Source organism: Capra hircus, chromosome 2 (assembly GCF_001704415.2).
Source record: "Capra hircus breed San Clemente chromosome 2, ASM170441v1, whole genome shotgun sequence".
In the NCBI taxonomy this organism is placed as follows: Eukaryota; Metazoa; Chordata; class Mammalia; order Artiodactyla; family Bovidae; genus Capra; species Capra hircus.
In genome coordinates this window covers 577,684-604,609 of record NC_030809.1, presented here as the reverse complement: position 1 = coordinate 604,609, position 26,926 = coordinate 577,684, and the positions used below count along the sequence as shown (strand labels likewise).

The 26,926-nt window shown below is 51.4% G+C and overlaps 1 protein-coding gene across 2 annotated transcripts in view; it reads left to right on the top strand.

The window, feature by feature from the left end:
• The window catches only part of SDHB (succinate dehydrogenase complex iron sulfur subunit B), a 31,898-nt gene extending 6,492 nt beyond the window's left edge, over positions 1-25,406 (top strand). Inside the window, exons 2-9 of one of the 2 annotated variants that reach the window (XM_018054682.1) lie at positions 1,193-1,261; positions 6,935-7,062; positions 15,957-16,042; positions 18,282-18,418; positions 18,983-19,099; positions 21,482-21,583; positions 22,860-22,982; positions 25,185-25,406. In XM_018054682.1, the coding sequence (XP_017910171.1) occupies positions 1,193-1,261; positions 6,935-7,062; positions 15,957-16,042; positions 18,282-18,418; positions 18,983-19,099; positions 21,482-21,583; positions 22,860-22,982; positions 25,185-25,262 (840 nt within the window). In that variant the 3' untranslated portion in view covers positions 25,263-25,406. The remainder of the gene's footprint in view (positions 1-1,192; positions 1,262-6,934; positions 7,063-15,956; positions 16,043-18,281; positions 18,419-18,982; positions 19,100-21,481; positions 21,584-22,859; positions 22,983-25,184) is intronic. The other variant, XM_018054683.1, reaches the window with a different exon arrangement.

Genomic DNA, 26,926 nt, shown 5'->3' with positions numbered 1-26,926 from the left:
GACCTGTGTTTGAATCCTGGCTCTTTTGTTTTATGACCTTATTCTTTTTGTTTAATTAAGAATGGAAAAGCTTTTCTGATAGAGATGTAAAGATTAGAGATACTTGAGTATGGTGTCAGGCACATGGTAAAGGGCTCAATGACGAAAGCTGTTATTTTCACTTTTACTTCTGCAACAAACACCTGCAGAACAGATGTTTAGATTTCCCTTCAGGGAGTGTTTCCAGTCACTTCCCCCATGACCCTGTGGATTAACTCTTACGCAGTCCTCAAGACGAGCACAGCTCCTCCACTTTCAGAGCCACGACCTGCTCTGTTCTTTTTGATGTCAGTGTCTTCTGTCCTCGTTCCTGTTAGCCTCCCCCCTACTGTATCAAGTGTTGTATAAAATATGGTTTTAACTCAAAATTAATTTAAAGTCGTTGTTTGGGGAAAAAAATCAGCGACACCTTGGGGTGCCTCAGAACTTCGGCGGGGCCGCCGCCTTGTGAGGCTCCAGTGTGCTGTTGTCAGAACTTCGGCGGGGCCGCCGCCTTGTGCCTATTGCAGTCGCGCTTGTTTTGGTTTGTCTTGCATCATCCTTACGATAAGAGAGAGTTTTTAATGATTTCTGAGCAAACACAGTTTCTTTGGGGACGATCTTCATGATCAAGTTTAGAGCTTCGGCCCTTTGTAAAGTGGACAGGAAGCAAATACATAAGTATTAGAGGTGTTCGAGTGCGGGCTCATTGCCGTAACCACGGTCATTTTTGACCGGCCTTTGTGGGAGGTAAACTGAGCTTAGGAGAGCCAGATGCCTGTGCCCATCGACAGCACTGTTAAATCAGGCTTTGAAACCAGCTGACGGCCGCAGAGTCCCAGACTCTTTTAAATTCCAAGGTTGACCAATGGTTTTGAATTTGTAGAAGTTAATTTTTAAAGGCATTTTGTCCCTCTCCCCCTACTACCTGACTCAGGCGCAGCAGCTCCCTACTTTGGAGCACAGCTTAGTGAAAGGTAAACAGTCTGCTACCACTTGTTGCTGTTGTCCAGTCGCCCAGTCATGTCTGACTCTCTGAGACCCGGTGGACTACAGCACAGCAGGCCTCCTGTCCCCCACCAGCTCCTGCAGTTTGCCCAGATTCATGTCCAGTGCACTGGGAATGCCCTCCAGCCGTCTCACCCAGCGCTTCCCCCTCTCCTTCTGCCCTCAGGCTTTCCCAGCATCAGGCTCTTCTCTCAGCAGTTGGCTGTTCACAGCAGTTTCACCATCAGGCCTTCCGGTGAGTTTCAGGGTTGATCTCCTTGCTGTCCAAAGGACTGTCAAGAGTCTTCTCCAGCACCACAGTTCAAAGGCATCCGTTCTTCAGCGCTCAGCTTCTTTATGTTCCACCTCTGACAACTGTGTGAGACTGCTGGAAAGACTGTAGTCTCCACTGCATGGACCTTTGTTGGCAAGGTGATGTCTTTGCTTTTAATTACAGTCTGGGTTTGTTGTAGCTTCCCTGCCAAAAAGCAATCGCCTTCTGGTTCCATGACTGCTGTAGACACTGCCGTGATTCCAGAGCCCAGGGGAAAGAAAGCTGCCGCCGCGCCCACCGTTTCCCCCTTGACTTGCCAGGAAGTGACGGGACCAGATGCTATGATCTTAGTGTTTTAAATGTTGAGTTTTAAGCTGTCTTTTCACTCTCCTTCCTCACCCTCATCAAGTGGTTCTTGAGCTCCTCTTCACTTTCTGCCGTTAGAGTGGTATCATCCGTATATCTGAGGTTATTGATGTTTCTCCTGCCAAGCTTGATACCAGCTTGTAACTCATCCAGCCTGGCATTTCTCATGATGTGCTCAGCGTGTAAGTTAAATAAACGGGGTGACAACAAACAGCCTTTTCATACTCCTTTCTTTGTCCTGAACCAGTCCATTGTTCCCATGTCTGGTTCTAATTGTTGCTTCTTGACCTGCATACAGGTTTCTCAGGCAGGTAAGGTGGTCTGGTATTCCCATCTCTTTAACAGTTTGCCACAGTTTGTTATGATCGACACAGTCAAAAGCTTTAACGTAGTCGAACAAACAGAGATAGATGTTTTTCGGGAATTCCCTTGCTTTCTCTATGATCCAGTGAATGTTGGCGAATTGATCTCTGGTTCCTCTGCGTTTTCTAAACCCAGCAGTCCCACTCCTGGGCATTTACCCCTGAGAAATGGAGACTTCTGTTCATGTAGAGATTTGTCCACAACTGCTCATTACAGCCTTATTCATAATAGCCTCCAACGTGGAAACAGCCTTCTAGTGGTTGAGTGGCTTAACTGCGGTGCACCGGGGAGCGCTGCCGGGCAGTAAGAAGGAATGTGTGTAGGCGTCTGACGTGGCTGAGTCTCCAGAGAGCTACGCTGAATGAAGCGCCCCCCCCCAAGTTAGAGAAGAGATGATTACATTATATAACTTTTGTTCAGTGACAGGCTTATAAAAATGTAGCAGGTTAGTAATTGCCGGGGGTGGAGGAGCGGGGACGGGAGGGCTGCGGGGCCTGACTGTGACTGTAAAGGAGCAGGTCCCTGTGATGATAGATGCGATGCTCTGCACTCGCGGCCGACCCTGCGGCCCCGTGGACCACACAGTCCATGGGATTCTCCAGGCCAGAATACTGGAGTGGGCAGCCGTTCCCCTCTCCAGGGGATCTTCCCAACGCAGGGATCGAACCCAGGTCTCCCGCATTGCAGGCAGATGCTTTACCAGCTGAGCCACAGGGAGGCCATACCTTGACTATATCGGGGTTATATCGTGCTGTAGTTTCGTACATTGTCATCACTGAGGGAAATCAAGTAAAGGACAGATGGGAGCTCAGTATTATTTCTTATAAATGCATGGGATTCTACAGTTATTTCCAAATGAAAGGTGTTAACTTAAAGAGCAGCAGTCTATGAGTATATGCAGCAACATGAATGAATCTCAGAAGCATTTTGTGGAGCAAGAGAAGCCAGGCCCACAGTGTGTGATCTCATGGTGTTTATATGGAGTTCTGTCAGAGGCAGATAGATCTGCAGTGATAGAAAGCCAGTCAGTTGCGGGGGGAGGGAGAGGGCGCTGACTGCAGAGAAACAATAGCAGGCTTTCTTAATGGGGATGTTCTGCTGTGATTGTGGTAGTGGTTATACAATTTCATCAAAACTCGTCAAACTGTGCACTTAAAATTGGTGAATTATAATGAATATACCTCATTAAATCTCACAAAAAAGAGTGAAGAAGTGAAGTGAAGTTGCTCATTCGTGTCCGACTCTTTGCAACCCCATGGACTGTAGCCCACCAGGTTCCTCCGTCCAGGGGATTTTCCAGGCAAGGATACTGGAGTGGGTTGCCATTTCCTTCTCCAGGGGATCTTCCTGACCAGGGATCGAACCCAGGTCTCCCCCATTGTAGCCAGACGCTTTACTGTCTGAGCCACCAGGGCAGTCCCCAGAAAGGGTGGGGGTAGGGCAGTTAAGCAAGCAAAAGCTTGCTGGAGCTAACACCTGCAACCGGGAATTCTCTGCAGTCTAGTGGTTAGGATGCCCCTTTTCACTGCTGAGAGCAGAGGTTCTGGGCTACTGAGGTCCTGCGCGCTGGCAGGACACCGCCAAAAATGTCTTCAAGAGTCTGTTCACCTCCTCTCAGTCACCACAAGGTGGCGTTAGCCAAGCATTCCTGACATTTCACAAAATGGAGTCTCTAGTGGGACAGTGTTCGTTTGCAGAAGTGACTTTCCTTGTTCAGTGACCTCACAGCTTGGTGATTTGATGAAATACAGCTTTCCTCTTCACCTTCACCTTCATTTTCTTTATAGGTTTTCTTCCCGCACTGAGGGTCGGTATCTTCAGCTTTGTTTAATTTGGGCTGGTTTTCGCCAGCTAGTAGTAAACTCCAGTGCATTTCTTGTAATTACTGAGTGAACCTTAAGAGTTTTTGCTTTCTTCAGCAGTTTATAAGAGAATGAGCTGGCCTGGAATGTAGCTTGAATCTTGCCAAGTACTCTCTGGACTGGCGAGACCCTCCCCTCCTCACAGCCGCAGGAGAAGCCCGCAGGACTTGTGTGGCCTCTGCCTTGTTTTGTCTGCCTAAATGCAAAAGGGCTTCAAGGACGAGGGGGCGGCGGCGGCTTGGCATTCATTGTACGGGAATGCCACAGACAGAGGGGTACTTTTATTTCTTAATGGCTTGATGTAGGTTGCACTGTTCAGCCTTTTAAGGTACATTCAGAATAAACCACATTTTTGCATTATTCTAATGCTCAGGTTTTGCTCTTTTCTTCAATCGTTCCTAACCATGCATTGAACTGCTATATGCAGGGGCCTGGACCAGGTCTGCTGGGAGACGTGACGTGTAGGGCTCCATGCTGTCACGCGCTCTGTGTCGACTTGACTGGGCCCAGACCCTTGGTCAGATGTTTCTCTGGGTGTTTCAGTGAGAGTGTTTTTGAATGAGTTTAGCATTTTAATTGGTAGATTGACAGAGGAATACAATTATTATATGATACAATTTATATGTGGAGTCTTAAAAATACAGCAAAATGCTGAACAGAACCAAAAAGGAAGCAGAACAAACATGGCTGCCAGCGGGGGGAGGGGCGGGCAGGCGGGGGGCACAGTCTGCTGGGCGGGAGATGGGCTCAGGGAGGCGCAGGACAGCACGGGGACTGTAGCCAGTCTCTTGTAATAACTGTAGATGCGAAGTAAGCCTTAAGATTGTATCAGAATATTTGGGGGAATTCTCGGTGGTCCAGTGGTTAAGACTTAAGGCTTTCACTGCTGAGGACCCGGATTCAGCCCTTGGTTAGGGAACTAAGATCCTACAAGCTGCACAATGTGGCCAGAAAATATACTTTTTAAAAAAATTTAAATTGTTTAAAAGTTGTTAATTACGTTTTAGAAAATAGGATAGACTGAGTGAAGCATATTGCGCTTTCTAACACGGGCGGCCGTATCCGGTCGATTGAAGATACCGATAGAACAAAAAACTGGCCCTCCTTCAAATCAGAGGAAGCCTGTCTGTCAGGCTGGGATATTGATTCTTCTTCTCACCTTTGGACTTGAAGTAACAGCTCTTCCTGGGTCTTGAGCGTGCTGGCATTTGAACTGGGGCTGCGTCATCGGCTCTCCAGCTTGCCAGTTGCGGATCTTGGGGGTTGTTATCCCCATAACCACACGAGCCAGTTCCCCATAGGCACGTGGGCCAGTTCTGCATAGTAACCCTCTTTTCACACGCGCATGTGTGTGTGTGTGCGGGCACACACCATTGGTCCTGGTTCTCTGGAGAGCCTGGCTGATACACATCCCCTGGAGGAGTCAGGATGTGAGGAGAAGGAAACGGCACCGAGAAGAGGCCTGAGAAGACGCCCAGATGAACAGAACCGTGTTCGGGAACGTGGGCTCTGGAGCCAGACCTGGGTTCCAGTCCTGGCTCCACTCACCAGCTCTTGATCGTGGGCCCATCACTTGACCTCTGAGCCTCATTTGCTCGTCTTTAAAAAATGAAGATCCAGTGGAGTCATTAATATAAAGCATTTAATACAGTGCCTGGCAGTAATAAATAGTGGCTTTTAAGATGAGGGTAAATTTGAACAGAAAACTCCTGCGCAAAGCGCCCTTTTTGCAAATGCGTTTTTGTGGGGAGGCTGCTCTGTTGGAAGGAGGGCGGGAAGCCGGTCCCCCTTACCATTGTCGTCTCCCAGCAGCCCCCGGCGGCGCTCCAGGGCCCCGTGGTGCGTGTGAGGCCGACTGGCACAGACCGTGGATGCCCAGGAGCTGTGTTCAGAGCGCAGGTCTCTGCTGCTGTTAGTGCCCAGGCTTTACCTTGTTTTAAGATACAGTATGCGTTACCTGGTTTCCTCTGCTGCTGTACATAGCCGTCCTGTTGCGGGCGGATTGTTTGTGTTCCCCCAGAATTCATACGTAGGACCCCTGATCCCCAGTGTGATGGTACCTGAACCTGGGGCCTTTGAGAGGAAATTAGGGTTAGATGAGGTCATGAGGGCAGGACCTGTGTGGTGGGTGACTGCCCTTATGGAGAGGAGAGACCTGAGGTCTCTGCAGCAAGTGGAAGTGGAGCAGGATGCAGCCTTCTGTCCTCACTTGGACACCAAAGCAGACCTGCTGACACCTGGCTCTTGGACTTCTAGCCTCCAGAACCATGAGAAGTAAATGTCTGCTGTGTTAGCCGCCTAGTCTTCGGTGTGTGTGTTTTTTACAGTGGCTCAGGCTAAAATGCCTAACCGAAACACCAGCGTCTCTCTTCGATCACCGCAGTCGCTTTCTAACTGGTTTCCCTAGATGTCATCTGACGAGTCTTCCTTTGTAAGCCAGTGGTGGTCTTCTCAAAAATAAAATGTCATCCACCTGATAAATTTTTGTTAGCTTCTCGTTGCTGTTAGGATAAGATCAAAACTTAGAAGTCTTTCTTGCCTTCCTGGAGCCTGCCCCGTCTCATCCCGTCTCAGGTTAGCCTCTGCACAGTGGACGTCTCTCGGTCCTCACAGGAGTCTGTGCCCTCCCACCCAGGCCTCTGCACATGCTCCTTCAGCTTCCAATGCCCCTTCTCCCTGCCCTGCACCCCTAGTCATCAAGCCTCAGCCTAAGTATCCTTTATGGAGGCCTCCCCGGCCACTTAGAGCAGTGTGAATCTCCGCTGCCAGGCCTCCCTCGCTGTGTTCCATTATGAGTGTTCTGTCTCTTGTCTTGCTTGCTGCGCACTGGTTTCTGTGAGGGCGAAGGCTGTGTGCTTATTCAGCGCCATTTCACCAGCCCCCAGTGCCATCGCTGGCATGTCACAGTTGCTTGGTGCCGTCTGTTGGATCTTGAAAGACTGTGTCAGGAATAGGCGAGTTTGTATCCAGTATTGCAGTTTATAGTGCCAACTAAGTAGAATGATTTACCTTGCATTTTTAATGATTCTTTTTTTCCCCTTCTTGGGAACTTTTTAAATTTCAGGCCTGCCGTGGGGCCCAGACAGCTGCAGTCGCAGCACCCCGAATCAAGAAGTTTGCCATCTATCGATGGGACCCAGACAAGACAGGAGACAAACCTCATATGCAAACTTACGAGATTGATTTGAATAAGTGAGTATCTCTGTGAAAGCTAGGTATTTGATAGATGAAGGTGAGCTCTTGATCTGATTCAGGGACACATTTTTCCCATCCTTGGACGGTTTTAAAACTGAGAGTATCCAGTGGCTGAGGGATTTATCATCTGATTTTAAAGCAAGAATGACATAGATACCTGATTCAAAAGGATGATACCAGGAGAGAGGCTCGAGAGGAAGGGGACATATGCATGCCTACGGCTCACCCGTGTTGATGCAGGGCGGACACCAACACAGCGTTGCGATGCTCCTTCAGTCAAAGTTGAATTAAAAAAATCATCCGGGATTTTAGATTTAAAAACGATAATACCAAGAACAGCTTTCATGAAATTCCTTCCCTTCTTCCAAATCAAAGTGTAACTGTTTCTAGGAATCTCACAGCATAACAGTAGAGACGGTTTTAGGCATATATCTGAAGTCATCAGCACATTAACAGCTTAAACATACTCACTGTTTTATGCTAATTTGTGAATGGGGGCCTGTGTGTTCTACAGTAATGGTAACACTATAAACTTGTCCAGAATGGTGATGGGCCAAGACAGGGATGGAGTTAAAATATTAAAAGTGATGCATCCCTGCTTGTTAGCTTTCTGTTTCTGTAGTAGTAATTGCCACAAATTTAGTGGCTTAGAGCAACATCGAATTATTCTCTTGGAGTTCTGTAGGTTAGCAGTTCAGTAAAGGTCTCATGACTAAGCTCAGGGTGTCCGCAGGCTGCGTTCCTTCTGGAGACGAGAGCCTCTTCTGTCCCTTCAAGCTGTTGGCAGAAGCCAGCTGAGGGCCACACCCAGCGTTCAGAGGCCAGCACAGCTCTCGGCTCCCAGCCCGTGCCTTCAGAGCAGCAGCAGCAGGCCGAGTCCCTCATGTCGCGTCTCTGAACTACTCCTCCGGCATCTTTAAAGGCGCTCCGCGGAGAGCCAGGAGGAAGGACGAGTCTAGCGAGCTGGGCTGTAGCTTCCCGCTGCCGGCTACCTCTGCCTCCCCAGTAACACCAGCACTGCTCTGTTTTGTGGTCTGTTTTATTTATAAGTGAGTATTTCCTTTGAACAAAAGCTTCCATGGCACCAAAAAAAAAGTTTGAAAACAACTAGTATTCTGAATGCTTTTTTTTTAACTCTGTCAACCCATAAACTCTTTTAATAGAGTTAATTGATATATGATTTTCTCAGACAAAATTATCAGATATTTAGCAGCTGAAAATTATTAATAAAATCCAAATAAAGGAAAATTGTATAGAGCACACTTTCTGACCATAACACAATAAAACTAAAAATGCATATTAAGAGCAAAAAACCATAATTACTTGGAAATTAAAAAAGCACTCTTTTAAAATAACTACTTGATTAAGGAATAATAAAAATGTTATCAAATACTTAATAAAAACTTTGCAAATTAAAACTGCAGGATGTGATTAAAACTGAAAGAGTTGAATTTATAACATTTTTAATGATAAAAAATTTAAAGATCAATTGCATTTACTTCCAGTAATGGCAGAACAGCTTTCATTAGATTGAAAGTGAAATTGAAAGTCGCTCAGTCGTGTCCGACTCTTTGCAACTGCATAAACTGTAGCCCGCCAGGCTCCTCTGCCCATGGGATTTTTCAGGCAGGAACACTGGAGTGGGTTGCCATTTCCTTCTCCGGGGGATCTTCCTGACCCAGGTATCGAACCCGAGTCTCCTGCATTGCAGGCAGACTCTTTACCATCAGAGCCACGAGGGCAGCCCTAACCCTTCCGCAAATGATAACTGTACACTCTGGTTTATAAAATACACATAAGAAGCAGTGGGGCTTCCCTGGGGGTCTGCTGGTTAAGAATCTGCCTGCCAACACGGGGCAGGTTTGATCCCTGGTTCGGGAAGAGCCTGCATGCTGCAAGTACTGACCCCGTGTGCCCGAGCCTGTGCCCCACAGCAGGGGAGCCCGTGCGCGAGAGGCCCGTGCACTGCAGCCAAGGGCCAGCACAGGCGGGATCCCTAGAGACCCAGAAAACAGCAGCAGCGGCCAGAGGCGCAGGAGAGGATCCGGGCAGGCAGACACAGGCCGACAGAGAGAGCTGGCAGTTGGAAGGACAGGATGTTACTTGCAAAAATAAACTCTCTTTGCATGTTCTTTAACTGCAGGCAAGCCCCCATTGATGTGGGAGTGCAAGGGCTAAAACTCAATTAAAAAAACCACAGTCTCACTGTGGTCGCTAGCTTACATAACCAGAATATGCATTTGGAAGCCAGCATGGTAACCAGGAACTGAGGGGGAAGTCCTGGAACGAGGTACAGGGGGGAGTCCCAGATTCGGTTTATGAACTGCCCAGATCTTGAGTTCAGTCAAACTGATTGTTGATTTAACAACAACAAAAAATCATCACTATTCTGAGAAGCACAGTACAGTCTAGCGTTACTGCGTCGTGTTATTTACATGGTCCAACATACAGCGCAGAATTACTCATACACAGAAGCAGTGCAGCATGGTACATACTCAAGGGAAAAGACACTCGACAGAGACCAGCCTTGAAGCAACCCACTTGTGGGAACTAGCAGAAGGGATTTTAAGCAGTTGTAATTGTGTTCTTAGATAAAGGAAGATATGCTCACAGTAGGACAGGAAATCTCAGCAGAGAGTTAGGAACTTGAAGAACCAGTGGAAGCTCTGGAACTGAAAAGTACAGTCTCTGGAGCAGAGAATTCACTGGATGGGCTTAGCTTAAGAGCAGGTGGGAACTGACGGTGGGAAGCTTTGGTGAACCTGAAAGTAGAAATTTTTTTAAAAAATACTAGAAATTGTCTGTTCTTAAGACAAAAAGGAAAAAAGAGCTTTTTAAAGAAGCATTTCACTGATGCATGGAACAGTTAGAAGCTCTAACACACGTGTAATTGGAGTCCCAGAAGAAGTGCAGTGGAAAAAGAAGCAAAAAATATCCGAAGAGGTAATGGCCAAAAATTACTCAGGCTTGTGAAAAGCATGATTTACATATTCAAGAACCTTAATGAATTCCAAGCAGGGTAATACATAGAAAGCCACCAAGCACATCATGGTCAAGTTACTAAAGATAAAAATTCAGAGAAAATCTTGAAAGCCATGAGAAAAAACAGACATTGCATGCAGAGATGTGAATGACTGTTCACTGCTCGTCAGAAATGGCAGAGGCTGAAGCGCAGCGAGTGCCTTCTCTAGCCTACTGAAAGGAAAGCTCTGTGAACTGGATTCTGCATTCAGCAAAGGATCCTTCAGGATGAAGATGAAATCAAGACATTTCCAGGTAACAAAAAGTGAAAGGAGTAATAGCCAGCGGCCTGTGCCACATGGGAGAGGAAGTTTTTCAAGCTGAAGAAAAATACTACCTTGTGGGATCTCACTTCTCAGGAAATAATAAAGAGCACCAGCTACGATAACTGTGACCCCTTCTCCTCTTGCCTGTTAACGTAGACGATGGCCCTGCAGCCGCCTGCAGCGTGTCGCACCAGCGCGGCTCTCACGGCCGTGCTGCGGGGCCCCTGGCGCCTTGCTTCTGGCGGCGCTGCGTCTGCTGCGGTCGCCGCGGGTGGTGGGTGCTCTCGCCTGGTGCGTGGGCTTCTCCCTCCAGAGCTCGGGCTCTGGGCGCACAGGCGTCAGCAGCTGTGGCTCCTGGGCCCTGTGGGGCACAGGCTCCAGGGCCGTGGCGCTCGGGCTTAGTTGTCCCCGGCAGGTGGGGTCTTCCCAGACCCACGTCCCCTGCACTGGGACAGGCAGGCTCTCGGCGCTGAACTACGGGGGAGTCCTGACAACTGATCGCCATCACGGGAGCTGAGAGCAGGTTCGCCTGTGAAGTTGGAAGGTGGTTACCTGAAGTGATACAGTATTAACTCTCGATCCATTGAGAAGTTAAGGACGTGTAGTTTAGAGTAACTGGTTCAAACCTGAGAAAGGAGTATGACAAGGCTGTATATTGTCACTCTGTTCATTTAACTTACATGCAGAGTACATCATGCAGAATGCCAGGCTGGGGGAGTCACAAGTCGGAATGAAGATTGCCAGGAGAAGTAACAGCAGCCTCAGGTATGGAGGTGATATCACTCTAATGGCAGAGAGCAAAGAACTAAAGGGCCTCTTGATGAGGGTGAAAGAGGAGAGAGAGGTGAAAGAGGAGAGTGGTGAAGCTGGCTTAAAGCTCTGCATGCAAAAACTAAGGTCATGGCATCCTGTCCCATCACTTCAAACAGAGGGGAAGAAGTGGGCACATGACAGAGTTTAGTTTTCCTGGGCTCCAAAATCAGTTCAGATGGTGACTGCAGCCACAAAATGAAAAGCGTATAAAAAGCAGACTTTGCCCACAAAGGTCTGTATAGTCAAAGCGGTGGCTTCCCAGGTGGCGCTAGTGGTAAGGAGCCCGCCTGCCAAGGCAGGGGACCCAAGAGACCTGGGTTCGATCCCTGGGTCAGTAAGATCCTGAAGGAGGGCACCCTACTCCAGTATTTTTGCTTGGAGAATCCCATGGACAGAGGAGCCTGGTGGGCTGTGGTCCATAGGATCGTAAAGAGCCGAACACGACGGAAGCTTCTTGGCGCACACACGGTTTTTCCAGTAGTCATGGAGATGTGAGAGTTGGACCTCGAAGGCTGAGCGCCAAAGAATCAATGGTTTCAAACTGTGGTGCTGAAGAGGACTATTCAGAGTCCCTTGGACAGCACAGAGGTCAAGCCTGTCAGTTCTAAAGGAAATCAACCCTGATTATTCATTGGGAAGACTGATGCTTAAGCTCTAATACTTTGGCCACATGATGTGAAGAGCCAGCTCACTGGAAAAGACCCTGATGCTGGGAAAGGTTGAAGGCAAAAGAAGAAGGGGGCGGCAGAGGATGAGATGGTTGGATAGCATCACTGACTCAGTGGACGTGAATCAGAGTAATTCCCGGAGGCGGTGGAGGAGAGGCGAGTGTGGTACACTGCAGTCCATGGGCTTGCAGAGTCGGACACAGCTTAGTAACTGAACACACCCACAGACGACTGTTTCTAATGCCAAGAGACATAGGTAAAATGGAATTGGAATATATAAATTAAATATATATCAAAATGGAATTTTTAAAATACTAATGTAAAACTACTGCTTAAAGGAAGGCAGAAACGAGGGCTTCCCAGGTGGCGGTAGTGGTAAGCACCCACCTGCCGACCACGGGCGTAAGGGACGCCGTTCAACCTCCGGGTCGGAGGCTCCCCTGGACCAGAGCGTGGCAGCCATTCCAGTAATCTGCCTGGAGAAGCTCATGAACAGAGGGCCTGGGGGCCACAGTGCATCGTGTCGCGAGAGTCGGACACGGCTGAAACGACTGCACACACGCACACACTTTGAAAATGTTAAGGAATAGAAGAAAACCCAAAATACTCATCTGGCCTCAGGAAGGAGCCCGGGTTTTTAGACTTAAAAGGGGACAGTATCATAAAAGAAAAAGTGGTCGCCTTTTAACAGTGTGAACGTTTAAAATTTTTGCATGTTTCAAAATTTTGACTTTCAAAATCAGAAGTCAGATAGCCAGTTGCTGGTTGAGGGTGGAAGCAGGATTAGGATCGGATTTATTAGATGGGTGATACTGAGGTATGTATTTGGTCTTGGGTTTCTGGCTTCTAAAACGCTTGTAATCCCAAAGAACTATAGGGCCATCTTTTGTGATGTTTTGTTTCCCTTCTCAGTTCCTGAGATAGCTTCAGATAAATAATAGAGGTGAAGTGGGCATCTTTTGTTACAGCAAGCTCGTTTCAACCACACCTGGGTTTATATTAAGTGATTTCTTAAAAGCCCCTAAATCCACTCGATTAGGGCTGGTTGCTAGGAGAACATAGGAGTCGAGGGCTGGAACTTCCAGGTCTCCCAGGAGGGGAGCGGGGCTACAGGTTTAATCGCTTATCTGTGACCAGTGATATAATCAGTCTTCCCTGCATAGGTAAACCTCCATAAAAGTCCTTGATTCCAGGGTTCAGAGAGTGTGATTCGGTAAAGCCCGGGGGTGCGAGGAGAGAGAGGCCTTCAGGAGAGGGTGTGGAAGCCCTCCTCCCTTCCCAGATCCCTTTACCCTGTGCATCTCTCCTGTCTGCCCGTTGCAGGACTGTGTCCTTCTATAATAAGCAGTGTTCTAATCAATGAACTTTTCTTTTTTTAATTCTGAGAGCCACTCTAGCAAACTGGAGGAGGGGGTCTTCAGGATCTCGAGCTGATAGTGTCAGCGCTGAGTTCCGCTGTGGGGCGCCCACTTGCTGCTGCAGAGTCGCTTGGCGTGGAGGCAGCACCCACACAGTTGGTGACCGGAAGCGAGGTCCTGGGAGTGAGGAGCAGTGGACAAAAGCAGGAGAGTTTCTCTTCCAGAAGGTGGTAGTTGAGACCTTAACAAAGAAAATTCCCCAGACTTCGGTACACACAGAGGCAAGGAGCATGGAGAGGCGGAGCCCGCGAGCTTAGTCCACTAGCGTGCGTGCTGCCTGTGGGCAGGGGTTTGTGTCTGCTCTGTCCCCTGGTGGGTGCCTAACACCCAGAACAGAGCCTGGTGCAGAGCAGACTTCCGAGAAGTAATGGATGTGAAGGTTCCAATTCCCAGTGTCGGCAGAGGTACGGTGGAAAGGGTACAACACTGTTGGTAGAGACACTTACAGAGAGAGCAGATGTGTTAGCCAACCACCCGTATCACGGCAGTCCTTCCACTAGATATCAGATTATCACGTTACACACTTTAAGACGGTGCCTGCAGCCATGAAATTAAACGACGCTGACTCCTTGGAAGGAAAGTTATGGCCAACCTAGATAGCATGTTCAAAAGCAGAGGCATTACTTTGCCGACGAAGGTCCATCTAGTCAAGGCTATGGTTTTTCCTTGCTCGTGTATGGACGTGAGAGTTGGACTGTGAAGAAGGCTGAGCGCCAAAGAATTGATGCGTTTGAACTGTGGTGTTGGAGAAGACTCTAGAGAGACCCTTGGACTGCAAGGAGACCCAACCAGTCCATTCTGAAGGAGGTCAACCCTGGGATTTCTTTGGAAGGAATGATGCTAAAGCTGAAGCTCCAGTACTTTGGCCACCTCATGCAAAGAGTTGACTCATTGGAAAAGACTCTGATGCTGGGAGGGATTGGGGGCAGGAGGAGAAGGGGACGACAGAGGATGAGATGGCTGGATGGCATCACGGACTCGATGGACGTGAGTCTGAGTGAACTCCGGAAGTTGGTGATAGACAGGGAGGCCTGGCGTGCTGCAGTTCATGGGGTTGCAAAGAGTCGGACACGACTGAAAGACTGAACTGAACACTTTAAGAAAGGGAAAAAGTGGAAGCTGACAGATTTTATTTTCTTGGGCTCCAAAATCATTCAAATGGTGACTATAGCCATGAAATTAAAAGACGCTTACTCCTTGGAAGGAAAGCTATGACAAACCTAGACGGTATTAGAAAGCAAAGACATCACTTTGCCAACAAAGGTCCATCTACTCAAAGCTGTGATTTTTCCAGTAGTCATGTTTGGATATAAGAGTTGGGCCATAGAGAAGGCTGAGCATTGAAGAATTGATGCTTTCGAACTGTGGTGTTGGAGAAGACTCTTGAGAGTCCCCTGGACAACAAAGAGGTCAAACCAGTCAATCCTAAAGGAGATCAGTCCTGAATATTCATTGAAAGGACTGATGCTTAAGCTCCAATACTTTGGCCGCCTGATGCAGAGAACTGACTCACCAGAAAAGACCCTGATGCTGGGCAGGATTGAAGGCAGAGGAGAAGGGACGACAGAGGATGAGATGGTCAGAGAGCATCCCTGACTCAATGGACGTGAGTTTGAGCAAATTTGGGAGATGGTGAAGGACAGGAAGCTTGGCGTGCTGCCGTCCATGGGGTCGCAGAGTCGGACACGCTGAGCAACTGAACAGTGGCGTGCCCTAAGGTTATAGTGTTTGTCAGCAGTCTCAGAGCTGGGTCGGGGGGAGGAGAGGGAGCATATAGAGAATCGAGAGGGGCAATTAAACCCCATGCGTAGAGAAATGCTCAGAATAGGGTGGAGGAGTCAGCCAGGAAGCAGACTTGCCAAGCACGTATCTGCGCCAGGACTCTGAAAGCTGCACTGCTTTTTAATTGAAGTGCTGTGTGGTTGATCTACAGTGTTAATTTCTGTAGAGCAAAATGACTCAGTTACACATATTATTTTTCATTTCTTTTCCACTATGGCTTATTACAGGATATTGAATATAGTTCAGTAGGACCTTGTTACATGTTTTTATTTAATCTTCATAATTTTATATAAATATTAATTCCATTTTACAGATGAAGAAACTGAGGCTCAGAGAATCGGCCATTCTCACTGAATCAGAGTCTCTGCAGTCGCTCTTAGACTGAATGTGTGTGGCAGACACGCTCTCACGTGTTCCATTTTCCTGTGTGCTGACCCACCTACAGCAGTCCTATGTGACGTGGACGTTGCTCGCTGTGCTTCAGAGCTGAGAAGCTGTTAACCAACCAGTTAAAGCTACTTACTGTTTTCATCCAAAAAGATAAACCTGAAATTTTAAATAGATTATTTGGGAAAACTTTTCAGGGAGCTTCAGAAGAAACAAGCCGCCAGTGTGTGGAGGTTGCTCCCTCATCTAAACGCGTCTCCCTTTCTGTACGCTGCGCTTCCGGGACGTGTGCACGCAGTGTGGGCGTCAGAGCAGAGCCCAGGGGCCCTTAACTGTGTAAGAGTGTGCGTGTTCTACTGTGCGCACAGTGAAACCTGGGGAAAGGTTGAAGGTGGCCTGAGAGGCCAGATGGGTAAGCAGAGCAGATGACCTCTGCCGCTGTCTGAGGCTACGTCATGGCGACGTGCAGGGAGATTGGGCGTCACATAAACACAGCTGGGTCTGTCATTTCTGTGATTTTTTTTTCTCTCGGTCAGCTGTGGTCCTATGGTGCTGGATGCTTTAATCAAGATCAAGAATGAAATCGATTCCACCCTGACCTTCCGGAGATCCTGCAGAGAAGGTGAGCCTCTGCCTCCCTGTCGCTGGGCTCGGACACTTTTGTCCTGGTTCCCAAAAGAGGCCTGGGCTGGCCAGAGCTGTGTCTGGGGCGACCTGGACAGTGGCTGCAGCGCTCCGCCAGGTAGCCCCGCCACGAGTCACACTTGCTTTTCCTGGGCAGAGGTGCTGGGAGTTTGAACTCCAGATACACATCCAGGTTTCGGAGTTCGTTTCCTTTGAGGAGCTTTCACTTGTGTGGTTACTGCGTCTGGTGGCCCCCGTGAGCGGCTGCACCCTTTGGGGACCAGCTCAGATACTCTGCCTGGTGGCCACAGAGCCCCTTCGCTCGGGCGGTGGTGGGGAACGTCTAGACACTCACTCACCACTTGCCCAGCAGGGTGGGCTCGCCCTGCCAGCTCCCAGCGCCACGCATGCACAGACCAGGTGGGCGGCGGGGTGCTCTGGGTGGGAACAGCGACTGCTGCGTTGCGCTGCTGACTCCAGGCTGTGCAGACCGACACTGTTCACTTTCATAGGAAAAAATAGTTACGGCAGTGGGACGGTGATAGGAATGATTTTTTAAATAAGCATTTAAGTAAAAGGAGCTGATTTAAAGAAAACTCCTAAGTAATCATCCAGAGAGTTCTCCAGTGTGGGAAAACCACGGGGTGCCGGGAGGGCTGACGATCCTGCCGGCTGTGGAGCGCAGGCTGCGCACACTCCGTGCTGGGCGCTTCCCGTGAGGCAGGCGGGCGCTGCTGCCATTCACCCTCGGCGGGCTTGTGCGGAGGCGGAGGCACGGGGAGGGCCCGGGCTTCCGGGAGGACCCGGAGCCGGTGAGCTGGGAGCCAGGACTCGGGCAGAGCTTTCGGATTCTGATTCTGGAGTCGTTCCCTCGGGCGGTACACGTGCTTAGCCTGGCTTGGCAGCCTGGGATGAAACCAGAACAGGGTTGCTGGGGCCAAGACCACGGGCCGTGGTTGACTTTGTCCCTAAAATGCCTTCCGTACAAGGAAAGGTCGTCAGAGCTGCCGGCCCACTGCACTTCACACATGTCCTGTGGGCTCAGGTGTTTCCAGTCCTGCTAAGACGTCTGTTTTGATTCAGCTAATCTTACAGGGTTGGATTTAATGTAGCCGATGCTGCTGACACATATGATAGTTTGGCTGAATCCTGCTGTTGAGGGAACATCCTGCTGTAATCAAATACCAACCTGAGCACACAGGAAGTAAAGACACTTTTCAGTAACCTTTCTGAGCCAAACACCAGGCGTGGCCCATGTGAGCTAAAAATAAAAAAGGCAGAGTGATATTAGCTTTGGCTGCCGCTGTTTCCCTTGTTTGTAAAGAGAATTTCCAGGCGAGCCATTTTAAGGGAGGTTTCATTGTTTTTTTTTTTTTTTTTAGAAACGTGGTAGCAGGGGTTAGATCGGGTAGTCATTTGTAACCCTGAAATACCTAGGAAACTCCATAGGCGGGAAGTGAGTGCAAGCTAAGGAAGCCTCATTTCGAGGTGCTTGCTCAGCGCCTTCTTGTGCTTGTTTTGGTTTCCCATGAGTTCATCCTCCTTGGGAAGTCGGCGCTGAGGCAGCTCGTGTGGGCTTCACGTCCAGAGTGTAGGCACCGAGCTGCTTTGTGGAGACAGGAGAATCAGGGCGACCTCCGGGCCGCCCGTGTCCAGGCCTCAGCTTTAAGATGACCAAGACAGTGCTGATTTGTTGGGCCCTAATCTGTTGAGGGCTTGAGTCCAGTGTATTCCGAGGCAGTCCAGGTTCGATGTAGTCCAGGCTGCCAAGGGTCCAGGTTCAATCCCTGGTTGAGGAACTGAGATCCCACAAGCAATGTGGCATGGCCAAACCAAAAAAAAAGTTCAGTTCATTAGGAGCCAACACAGCCCTGTAAAGCAATTATCCTTCAATCAAAAATAAATGATTTTTTTTTTTTAAGTTTTTCAGAATAATTCAAGTAACAGTTACTTTAAAAACACACACACAGAAAAGGCTGTTTTTCCTCTCAGAAGACATGGAGCGAGGAGCTAGGGTTGGGGGGCCCTCAGGCGCCGGCAGCGCCATCCTGGGCGGGCACCTTCCAGCCTCAGGGTCGCCCCTGGTTTCACAGCAGGGTTTTGGGTCTCCAGCTTTCAGCGTCTCTGTTCAGGAAGGAAGGGAGGCAAAGGCAGCGGGCGCCTCCGCACGGAGTGTCCGTGTCGGGGCCTGGCAAGGAGCCGACGCAGCGGGTCGGGGCGCCCCGTTCCCTCTCCAGGCATCTGCGGCTCCTGTGCCATGAACATCAACGGAGGCAACACTCTGGCGTGCACCCGCAGGATCGACACCAACCTCAGCAAAGTTTCCAAAATCTACCCCCTGCCACACATGTATGTGATAAAGGACCTTGTTCCTGTAAGTTCCCTGTGTTTTAAGTGGGTCGGGAGGTGTGTGTGTGATGGTGTCGTTCTTCAGGGCAGGTCTCTTTCCTGTCCTGAGTTTAATTAAGGGATGTGAGCGGCAGGAGACAAACGGCCTAGAGGACCTCCAGCCACTCCTTTGGGGAGGATTGTCTGGGAATAACAAGACACAGAACTTTAGACTTGGGACAGTTTCAGAAATGAATTTAGCCCTAACATCAAAGAATTCATGTGGAAAATCTCCGTTGGGAAAGCTTTAATTTCTACCCCCTGATAGCTGACCGCCTTTCCTTTCCCTCACTGGGTGCTTTCAAGGGCATCAGGAGAAAGTACTGCAGGATGGGAACGTTTCTCACGTGGCCAAAGGAGAGAGTTCCTGAGCACGCTTGCATCGACCACTTCTCCTTTCACGGTCTTTGCATGTGTCTGGTCCGAAGGAAGAGAGGCTGGCTGCTGCCTGTCACGGGGCGGGATGCGCAGTGTCCAAGAGTGGGCGAATCAGGGCACTCAGCGTGACAGTGTGGCCTGACCCGTTCCTTCCTCTTCCTCTTAACCGCAGGATTTGAGCAACTTCTATGCTCAGTACAAGTCCATCGAGCCTTACTTGAAGAAGAAGGATGAGTCCCAGGGAGGCAAGGAGCAGTATCTGCAGTCCATAGAAGACCGTGAGAAACTGGTCATTAGTCCCCGTTTATTATCTGACTTGAGGATTTTGTGCCAGAGATGTTTACCCTGGGGGCTGGGGCTGGGGCGGGGATGGGGAGGCTGGTGGCAGGGGCTGCAGGAGACGATGTGGACCGTTCAGCATCTTCCGGAAAGGACCTTCAGAACTAACTGTCCGGGGTTGTCACCCAGCCTATCAGAGCCCGGCGGGTAGTGAGGGCCTCCAGAGGCCCAAGGGCTAGAGGGCCCTGCCTGGGGTGGCGCGGCGCTGCCTCGGCGCCAGGGCCTCCAGAGGCCTGAGGGCTGCGTCAGTTGCTAACAGTGCAGGCCAGTAAAGCATGTGCTGGCCGGCTGCGGCCCGGCTGCCGCCGCTCTAGTTACAGACGGGAGTGAGAGGTGATGGCAGAACCAGGGCTAGCACCTGCTGCTCTCCTGATGCCGCGCGTCTGGTGACGCCGTGTGGGCCAGCTCACTCTTGGAGGTGCCACGCCTGGGCACAGGCTGTGGAGTCTCTGAGAGTGAGGGGGCATTATTGAGGCTTTGGTCTCTCTCCCTTGCACACTTTTACCCCCTTTAAGGAGACTCTGGCTTGCACACTCCCAGCACGCTCCTCTGGAGAGGAAGAGGCGGGAAGGGGGCCAGAGCAGACAGGTGCCAGCGCTGCCTATGTGAGGCAGGGACTCACGCTGCCTCGGGCCACCGCCGCATTCATTTACGGGGCAGCCCGCCAGCAGGCCAGGTGCGCCTTGGCGGCGGGCCACACCCTGCCTTTTCCGGGTCCCGTGGTGTGAGCTGTCTTACCAGCAAATACAGTTGTGTGAGTGAATAAATGCATTTTGCCTTTTTAGGTCCTAGGGAATATGTAGCATGTCCTCTCTTCCCTGTTGGAGAAGGAAGTGGCAAACCCGCTCCGTATTCTTGCCTGGGAAATCCCACCAACAGAGGAGCCTGACAGGCCGCAGTCCAGGGGGTCGTGTAGAGTCAGGCAGCCGAGCCCACACTCACACCTTCCTCTTCCCCAGAAAACATTAAGAAAGGAAAGTCTTTGGGACTTCCCCAGTGGTCTAGTGGTTAAGACTCCAAGCTCCCTGTGAGGGGCGTGGGTTCGATCCCTGGTCAGGAAACTAAATTCCCTGTGCCACATGGTACAGCTCAAAAAGCAAATAGAAAGTCATGGTAGGGATGCCCAGCTCTGTCACCGTGGGGATGCTGAGGGTCAGCATGGTGATACTGTGAGTCAGAGCAAGCAGCCAACTTCTCCTTCAAGACTTTCTTATTCTCCGGACGTGGCTCTACCCCTAATTTCTAACTCCAGGGAGTCTACCATATCAAGTAGACTAAATAATACGACTCTTACTAAGGCTTTGATGTAAATAAAAGGTTGTAAAAGCTGTGACCTCATGCCTTCTGGACAGTGGGGCCGGCTTGGACGCTCACCAGCTGAGAACACAGGTTTTGTTGGGGGCCTGTGCTCACGGTGGCAACCGTCGGCTCTGCCATCTGCGTGTGGCTGTCACTGCAGAGTCAGCACACCCTTCTGTTTTGCCACTTATTGTAAGCAGTTTCTGTTGTTCCCCAAATCAGTCCGGTTTGTTAGAACCTGTTGGGCAGGTTGAGCCTGTGAGTGCGGCAGTGTTAGAGGAGGGATTCCAAAGCAGGCCGCCCGGCGGCCCGTCTCAGCTCTCTTGTTGCAGCTGTGTGATGCTCGGCAAGGGACCTGACTCCTCGGAGCCCCTGTGCCTCACCTGTAACATGGGAATCTAGTAACACCCCAGGGTTATTGTGCCACTTCAGTGAGGTCAGTAAGGCACCCAGTGCTCAGTGTGGGTTGGCTATTTGGGACAGTGTTAATGTTCCCCCTGGAAACCTTGAGATCCCTGCTGACCCTGGGCAGAAGGTGGTGTAGACTCTGGATGCCTCAGCACTTGGGGGCTTTTTAATTTCTGCTAGACTGCATTTGAGGTGGTAAGTTCTTTTCATGTGTGTGGGTTTTTTTTTTTTTTAAGATAAGTAAGGGGTTATTTTGGAGAAGGCAGTGGCAATCCACTCCAATACTCTTGCCTGGAAAATCTCATGGGTGGAGGAGCCTAGTAGGTTGCAGTCCATGGGGTCGTGAAGAGTCGGACACGACTGAAGTGACTTAGCAGCAGCAAGGGGTTATTTATTAAAGAATAAGTACGTCTGGACTTAAGAACTTTGGGCTCTGACCCAGCACATGTCTGAAGATCAGTTCCAAGATCTTTTTATGAACGTGGTGAATCTCTGCAGCCACTGCTGGGATTTTGCCAGAAACGCAGCAAAGCTCAGTGCGCTTTGTCCCACACGTTACGCTCGGTCAGCTCAGGGCACAGCTGCCTCCTGCGCGATGGGCTCCTGACCACCTTTCCCCCCACAGGACGGGCTCTATGAGTGCATTCTCTGCGCCTGCTGCAGCACCAGCTGCCCGAGCTACTGGTGGAACGGAGACAAGTACCTGGGCCCCGCGGTCCTCATGCAGGTGAGGCGCCTTCGTTATCGGGAGGGAAGCCGAGACGGGCTTGCAGGACTCCAGAAGGACAGTGTGCTGGAAACTCGCTGTTCTGAGGGGTGGTGTCCTTCCTGGCACCCGCGACAAACAGGGTAATTGGTCACATCACCTTCACTTGGCTGCGGTAAATCTGGGGCTCCATCTGCAGAATGCTTCCTTTCAGTGTGGCAAGGGCCACACCAGGGGCTGGTGGCTGCAGGTTGGCAGGCCGTGCCGTGCGGATGTTTTCCTGTGTAGCTGGCTCTTCGCTGCCCACTTGCCCGCTTTCCCTGACTCCATCTGTCAGAAAGCTCCCCACCTCCCTTCCAGGGATTTTCAACATGCAGGCAGGGCAGAGAGAAATTTCACTGAGGGGCAGTTAACAGTGAAATGTTGGAGATTGTTTCCCGGCTAATGAAAGCCTGCAGTGCAGGCTTGAGAGGTTGCTTAGAAAGAAAGGCGTGTTGCTTTCCGTCGCCTCTGACCGGGTGTGTAGTTCACAGCCAAGAGTCACTGTCTTTGTTCCCAGAAAGCTCATAGTTATATTTGTGGTCAGCGCTTTTCATAAAGCCTTAAGCAACTCAAAAAACAACTTCTTGTTTTCATTTTCCCACAAAAAGAGAAGTTCTGTGGTTCTGTGACCAGTTTGCAGTACTGATGCTGGCCAAGTTAAAGACTGAATAGTGAGGTGTGTTCATAGTTGGCACTTACACCGGCATCTGTGTTGTTGGGAAGCGTAGAGGGCCTCCCGGCCACACTGCTGGAGCAAGCCTGCTGCTCAGGAGCTGAGTCCGTGTTCAGCTGGCTGAGCTCAGGCGTGCTAGATGGCCGTGCTCATTAAGAGAATCAATAAGTAGATTGAATGTTAAGTCCTCCGTTTACTCAGAGACGGTGAGTAGGTGCTGGGGAGGCAGTTGAGAGAGTCAAGCCCAGCATGCCTGCCTTTGCTCTTTGGTGATCTAGGGAGGAGGCTAGTGAGGGCGTGAGATCAGTAGTTGAAGACACGACGCCCTTGGTGTATAACTAGGCACCAGGGACCAGGTGCTGTGGCTCAGAGGTTTGTGGGGACCATTGGTCAAGGTGATCAGAAGATGTTATGAAAGGGTGGGAAGCCTTTCTCTGAAAGGGGACGAGAAATAAAGGGTGTGGAGACGACCTCTAAGCTGGGTGGGCGCGGCGCTCTGCACGCCAGGAGCCTTGCGGTCAGTCAGAGGGCTGCTCCGGCCAGTTAGGGCTCGGTTTGGCTCACCAGTGCCCGCTCCCCCAGGCCTATCGCTGGATGATCGACTCCAGAGACGACTTCACGGAGGAGCGCCTGGCCAAGCTGCAGGACCCCTTCTCTCTCTACCGCTGCCACACCATCATGAACTGCACGCGGACCTGCCCCAAGGTACGGCCCGCGGCCCGCCGGCGTGGGCCCCGGGGGCAGAGCGCGCAGCCGCCTCAGCGTGGGCCCGGGGGTGTGGGCGTGAGGCGGGTCCCGTGGGCTCGGACGCGGGTTCCTGCCCTCGGATCCGCTGGGCTCGCTCTGGCTGCAGGAACCACGGGCCGGAAGCACCCGAGCACAGGCGGCCGTGGGGGCTGCAGCCCCGCTGGCCCGAGGGCCCCTCCCGCCGCGCTCTGCCCCAGGGCAGGCTTGCGCGCTCTGTGTGTCTGTTCTCGGCCTCGGGGCTCTGCTCAGCTTTCACCCCCTCTTTCTGCTGCTGCTCCTGGGCTCACCCTGCCGCAGCCTCAGCAGCTGCCTGGCTCCTCATTTCTCGGCTTACGTTCCCTGGAGGGAGGCTTGTGGCCCAGCTCAGCTCTCCTGGCACAGCCCACGTCAGAGTCGGCCAGCAGCTGTGGTCCGGCCCGTGGGCGGGGAGCCACCAGGACCGCCCTCTGCGCAGGACTGTGGATGGAGCAGTGTTGTTTTAGGGGACAGGCAGCAAGATGGAAGACTCACACCCAGCCAGTTAGCCGCTTAAAAAAGAAAAGGCACCATATCTCAGCAGTCGTGAAATCCAGACTGGGCCACGGTGCTGTCTGCCCGGCGGGTGTCGGTCCGGGGGTCAGCGGGGCAGCTGGGTGCTGCCGGCCGCAGGCAGCGCTGCCAGCCCTTACCCAGGCTCCACCCAGTGAGCCGTGTGGCCCGGAGGCAGCTCACGCCGCTGACCTTCTCAGGACAGGGCCTGGCACAGAGTGAGCACTCAGCACAGGGGACCTTCTGTTATTTGGAACAAAATAGATCCTGGCCCTGCTGGAGCCGGTCAGTCAGAAACCAGCTGCCCCAAGGAGGCCTGGCTCGGGTCCTCACCTTTCCTAAAAGTTCCACACAGCCTCCTGAGGTGCCTTCCTGGGCGTGAGCCTGTGCGCTGCGGAGGGCAGCAGATGAACCAGCCAGGGGCTGACTTGCATGTCCCGCCCGCCCCTTGGTAAAGAGGGGCGGGCACTGGGCTCTGAGGCTGCACACAGGCCCAGGGTGATTGAGCTGGAATGGTCCCTGAAAACTGCCCAGCACAACCCCTCTTACACATGGGGAAGCTGAGCCCGCGACAGTCACGGTCGGGCTGGGGCAGGGCTAGAGGCCCGCCACACACCTCCCAGCCCAGGGCTGCCCTCCTTCCTGGCGCCACATCAGGCCCTCTTACTGCCCGTCCGAGTCTCAACCGTTTGGGCAGGCGGTATGCGCAGCTCGGTGGGTCAGAGCGGCGGGAGGTCCTCCCCCAGCCCTCCGGGAATGCGTGCTCCCGGGCGCCCTGCGGGGTGGGGGCCGCTGCACACGGTGATTGCGTGCCCTCTGCCAGCTCCTCTGCCAGTGTCTGCCTCTTCTCATGTTGTGTAGCGATAGTCCAGGGAACTTCCTTTTGAAGGATCAGTTCAGAGGGATACACTTGTGATCCATAAGCTTTCAGGGACCAGTCTTTTGAAGACTGACTTCTCTCTCCCTCTCTTTCTTTCTGAAGATCTCTTTTTTCCTACACGCTTCAGTTTCACAGTCGAGAGTTGTCCTTGTAAGCTGAGGAGCCCGCCGCTCGCCTCGGATGAGAGTCTGGCTCCACCAAGCGCTGGGCTGCCCCTCGCTGTCTCGGGAGGCTGGCGCTCACTGGCCTTCATTCCTGTGCCTCCTACAGGGCAGCTGTACCAGCCGCGGGCCAGGCTGCAGCTCGTCCCAGGGTCGCCGCCACTTAACTCACGGGGCTCAGGAAGGGGTAACAGGGTCCTTCCTCCCACGTCATTCTGAGGGCTTGTAAATGCTGGTTTTCGGTGGTGGTGATTTAATGATGATAGTATCATATGAAGCCTTTAGAGACACCTGCCTGCTTCTGACAGTGTGGGCACAGGAGGAGGAGCTCTTCCTGGGTTCTGACCAGCCACAGGGAACCTCACTCGCAGGCGTTCAGTGAGACCGGCTCCTGCAGAGACAGCGGCCGTCTCAGGAGTGGGGACGGGGGCCTCTCCGCCCCAGCCAGCCCCGAGGAGTCAGAGGCCTGGGTCTGCAGTCACGAGGCTTGGACCTGGCACCAGCAACGGCGGGAGTCTCACCCAAGGTCATTGGGCTCTTCGTTCAGTTTCACTTAATGTTTCATATTGATGCTCTTCTCCTTTTTTCAAGGGGCTGAATCCTGGGAAAGCTATTGCTGAAATCAAGAAGATGATGGCAACCTATAAAGAGAAGCAGGCTTCTGCTTAACTGCTGTGCTCAACCTGATTGTAGCCAGCTCAGAATGCAGTTCACCTCCGAGCTCCTTCAGAGGTCGTGCTTTCCCACAAATACTGCATGTACAATAAACGGTCTAAGAAATAAATAAACGTTATTCTAGTTTATTAACAAAAAGCAGGCCTGTTCCTTACACGTGCTGCAGCGGGAGGCACAGGTGCCGTGAGGAGGGGCCCCGGCTCCAGAGCTGAGCCACCGTGGGGAGTGCCTGGGGACAGGCGCAGAGCCGGTGCCGCGGGGCCCGGGGGCTCGCTCCCCATCTCTGCTGCCCCGTGTGCCCATCTGGGAGGGCCCCCTCGGGAGGCGCGGGCGCTCGGCAAGCACTGGCCCGTGGGGCGCAGCGTCCTGGCGTCTGCAGCTCGCAGTGTTGGAGTTACTTAAAGCCACGTCTCTGTCTCGTGCAGACAGCGTCAGAGTCCCCCGGCACAGCTGTGAGCTCCCGCTCCGCAGCGGCCCGCCAGAGCCCTCAGCCTCAGCGGGAAGCATGGATTCCCGCCGCGGCCGCCCTGGCTCTGCTGCCCCGAGTGGCAACGCTGAGAAGAAAGTGGCAGCTTGTCGAGGGCTTTCACACCCCTGCTGCCTGTCCACGTTGTTCCTCCAGAGCTTTGTCCTCTCAGGTGTGTGGAGTTCTTCATTCCCTCCAAAAATGAGGTACAAAATATTAGCAAGTTTCTATTGTTTTTCCTCCTTGCGGTAACACGCACATAACAAACCGACCACCTCGGCCGTTTCTCAGTGGGCGGCTCAGTGGTATTAAGCGCATCCGCGTTACTGCACAGCCTCTGTCTCCAGAACTACTTTCCTCTTGAAAAGCTCAGACTCTGCCTGTTGAACACTTAAAAGTTCTCCGTCCATAGCGCCTAGCCACCGTCATTCGACTTTGTGTTTCTGTGACTCCGACTACTCTACCTTACAGAAGTGGCATTCGGCGGGGTTTGTCTTTGTAACACCTTTCAGTCAGCATAGAGTTCTGCAGGCTGACCCCTGTGAACACTCCAGCGAGCGTCAGAATCCCTTCCTAAGACTGAAGAATCCCATTGTATGTACACAGCACATTTTGTTTATCCAATCTGTTAATGTACGTTTTGGTTGCTTCCACGTTTTAGCTACTGTGAACAGCAGCTTTCTACTTTAACCCTTAGGACATATAAGGTCCATGGTGCTACTAAAGAGCTGTGTGTGTGTGTGTGAGTGTGAGTGTGTGCGTGTGTGTGTGTGTGAAATTTACCTTCAACTTCAGCTTATTTACCCGCTGGTTCTCTGCTCTTAAAGAGCTGTGTGTGTGAGTGTGTGCGTGTGTGTGTGTGTGTGTGTGTAATTTACCTTCAACTTCAGCTTATTTACCCGCTGGTTCTCTGCTCTTAAAGAGCTGTGTGTGTGCGTGTGCGTGTGCGTGTGTGTGTGTGTGAAATTTACCTTCAACTTCAGCTTATTTACCCGCTGGTTCTCTGCTCTTAAAGAGCTGTGTGTGTGAGTGTGTGCGTGTGTGTGTGTGTGTGTGTGTAATTTACCTTCAACTTCAGCTTATTTACCCGCTGGTTCTCTGCTCTTAAAGAGCTGTGTGTGTGCGTGTGCGTGTGCGTGTGTGTGTGTGTGAAATTTACCTTCAACTTCAGCTTATTTACCCGCTGGTTCTC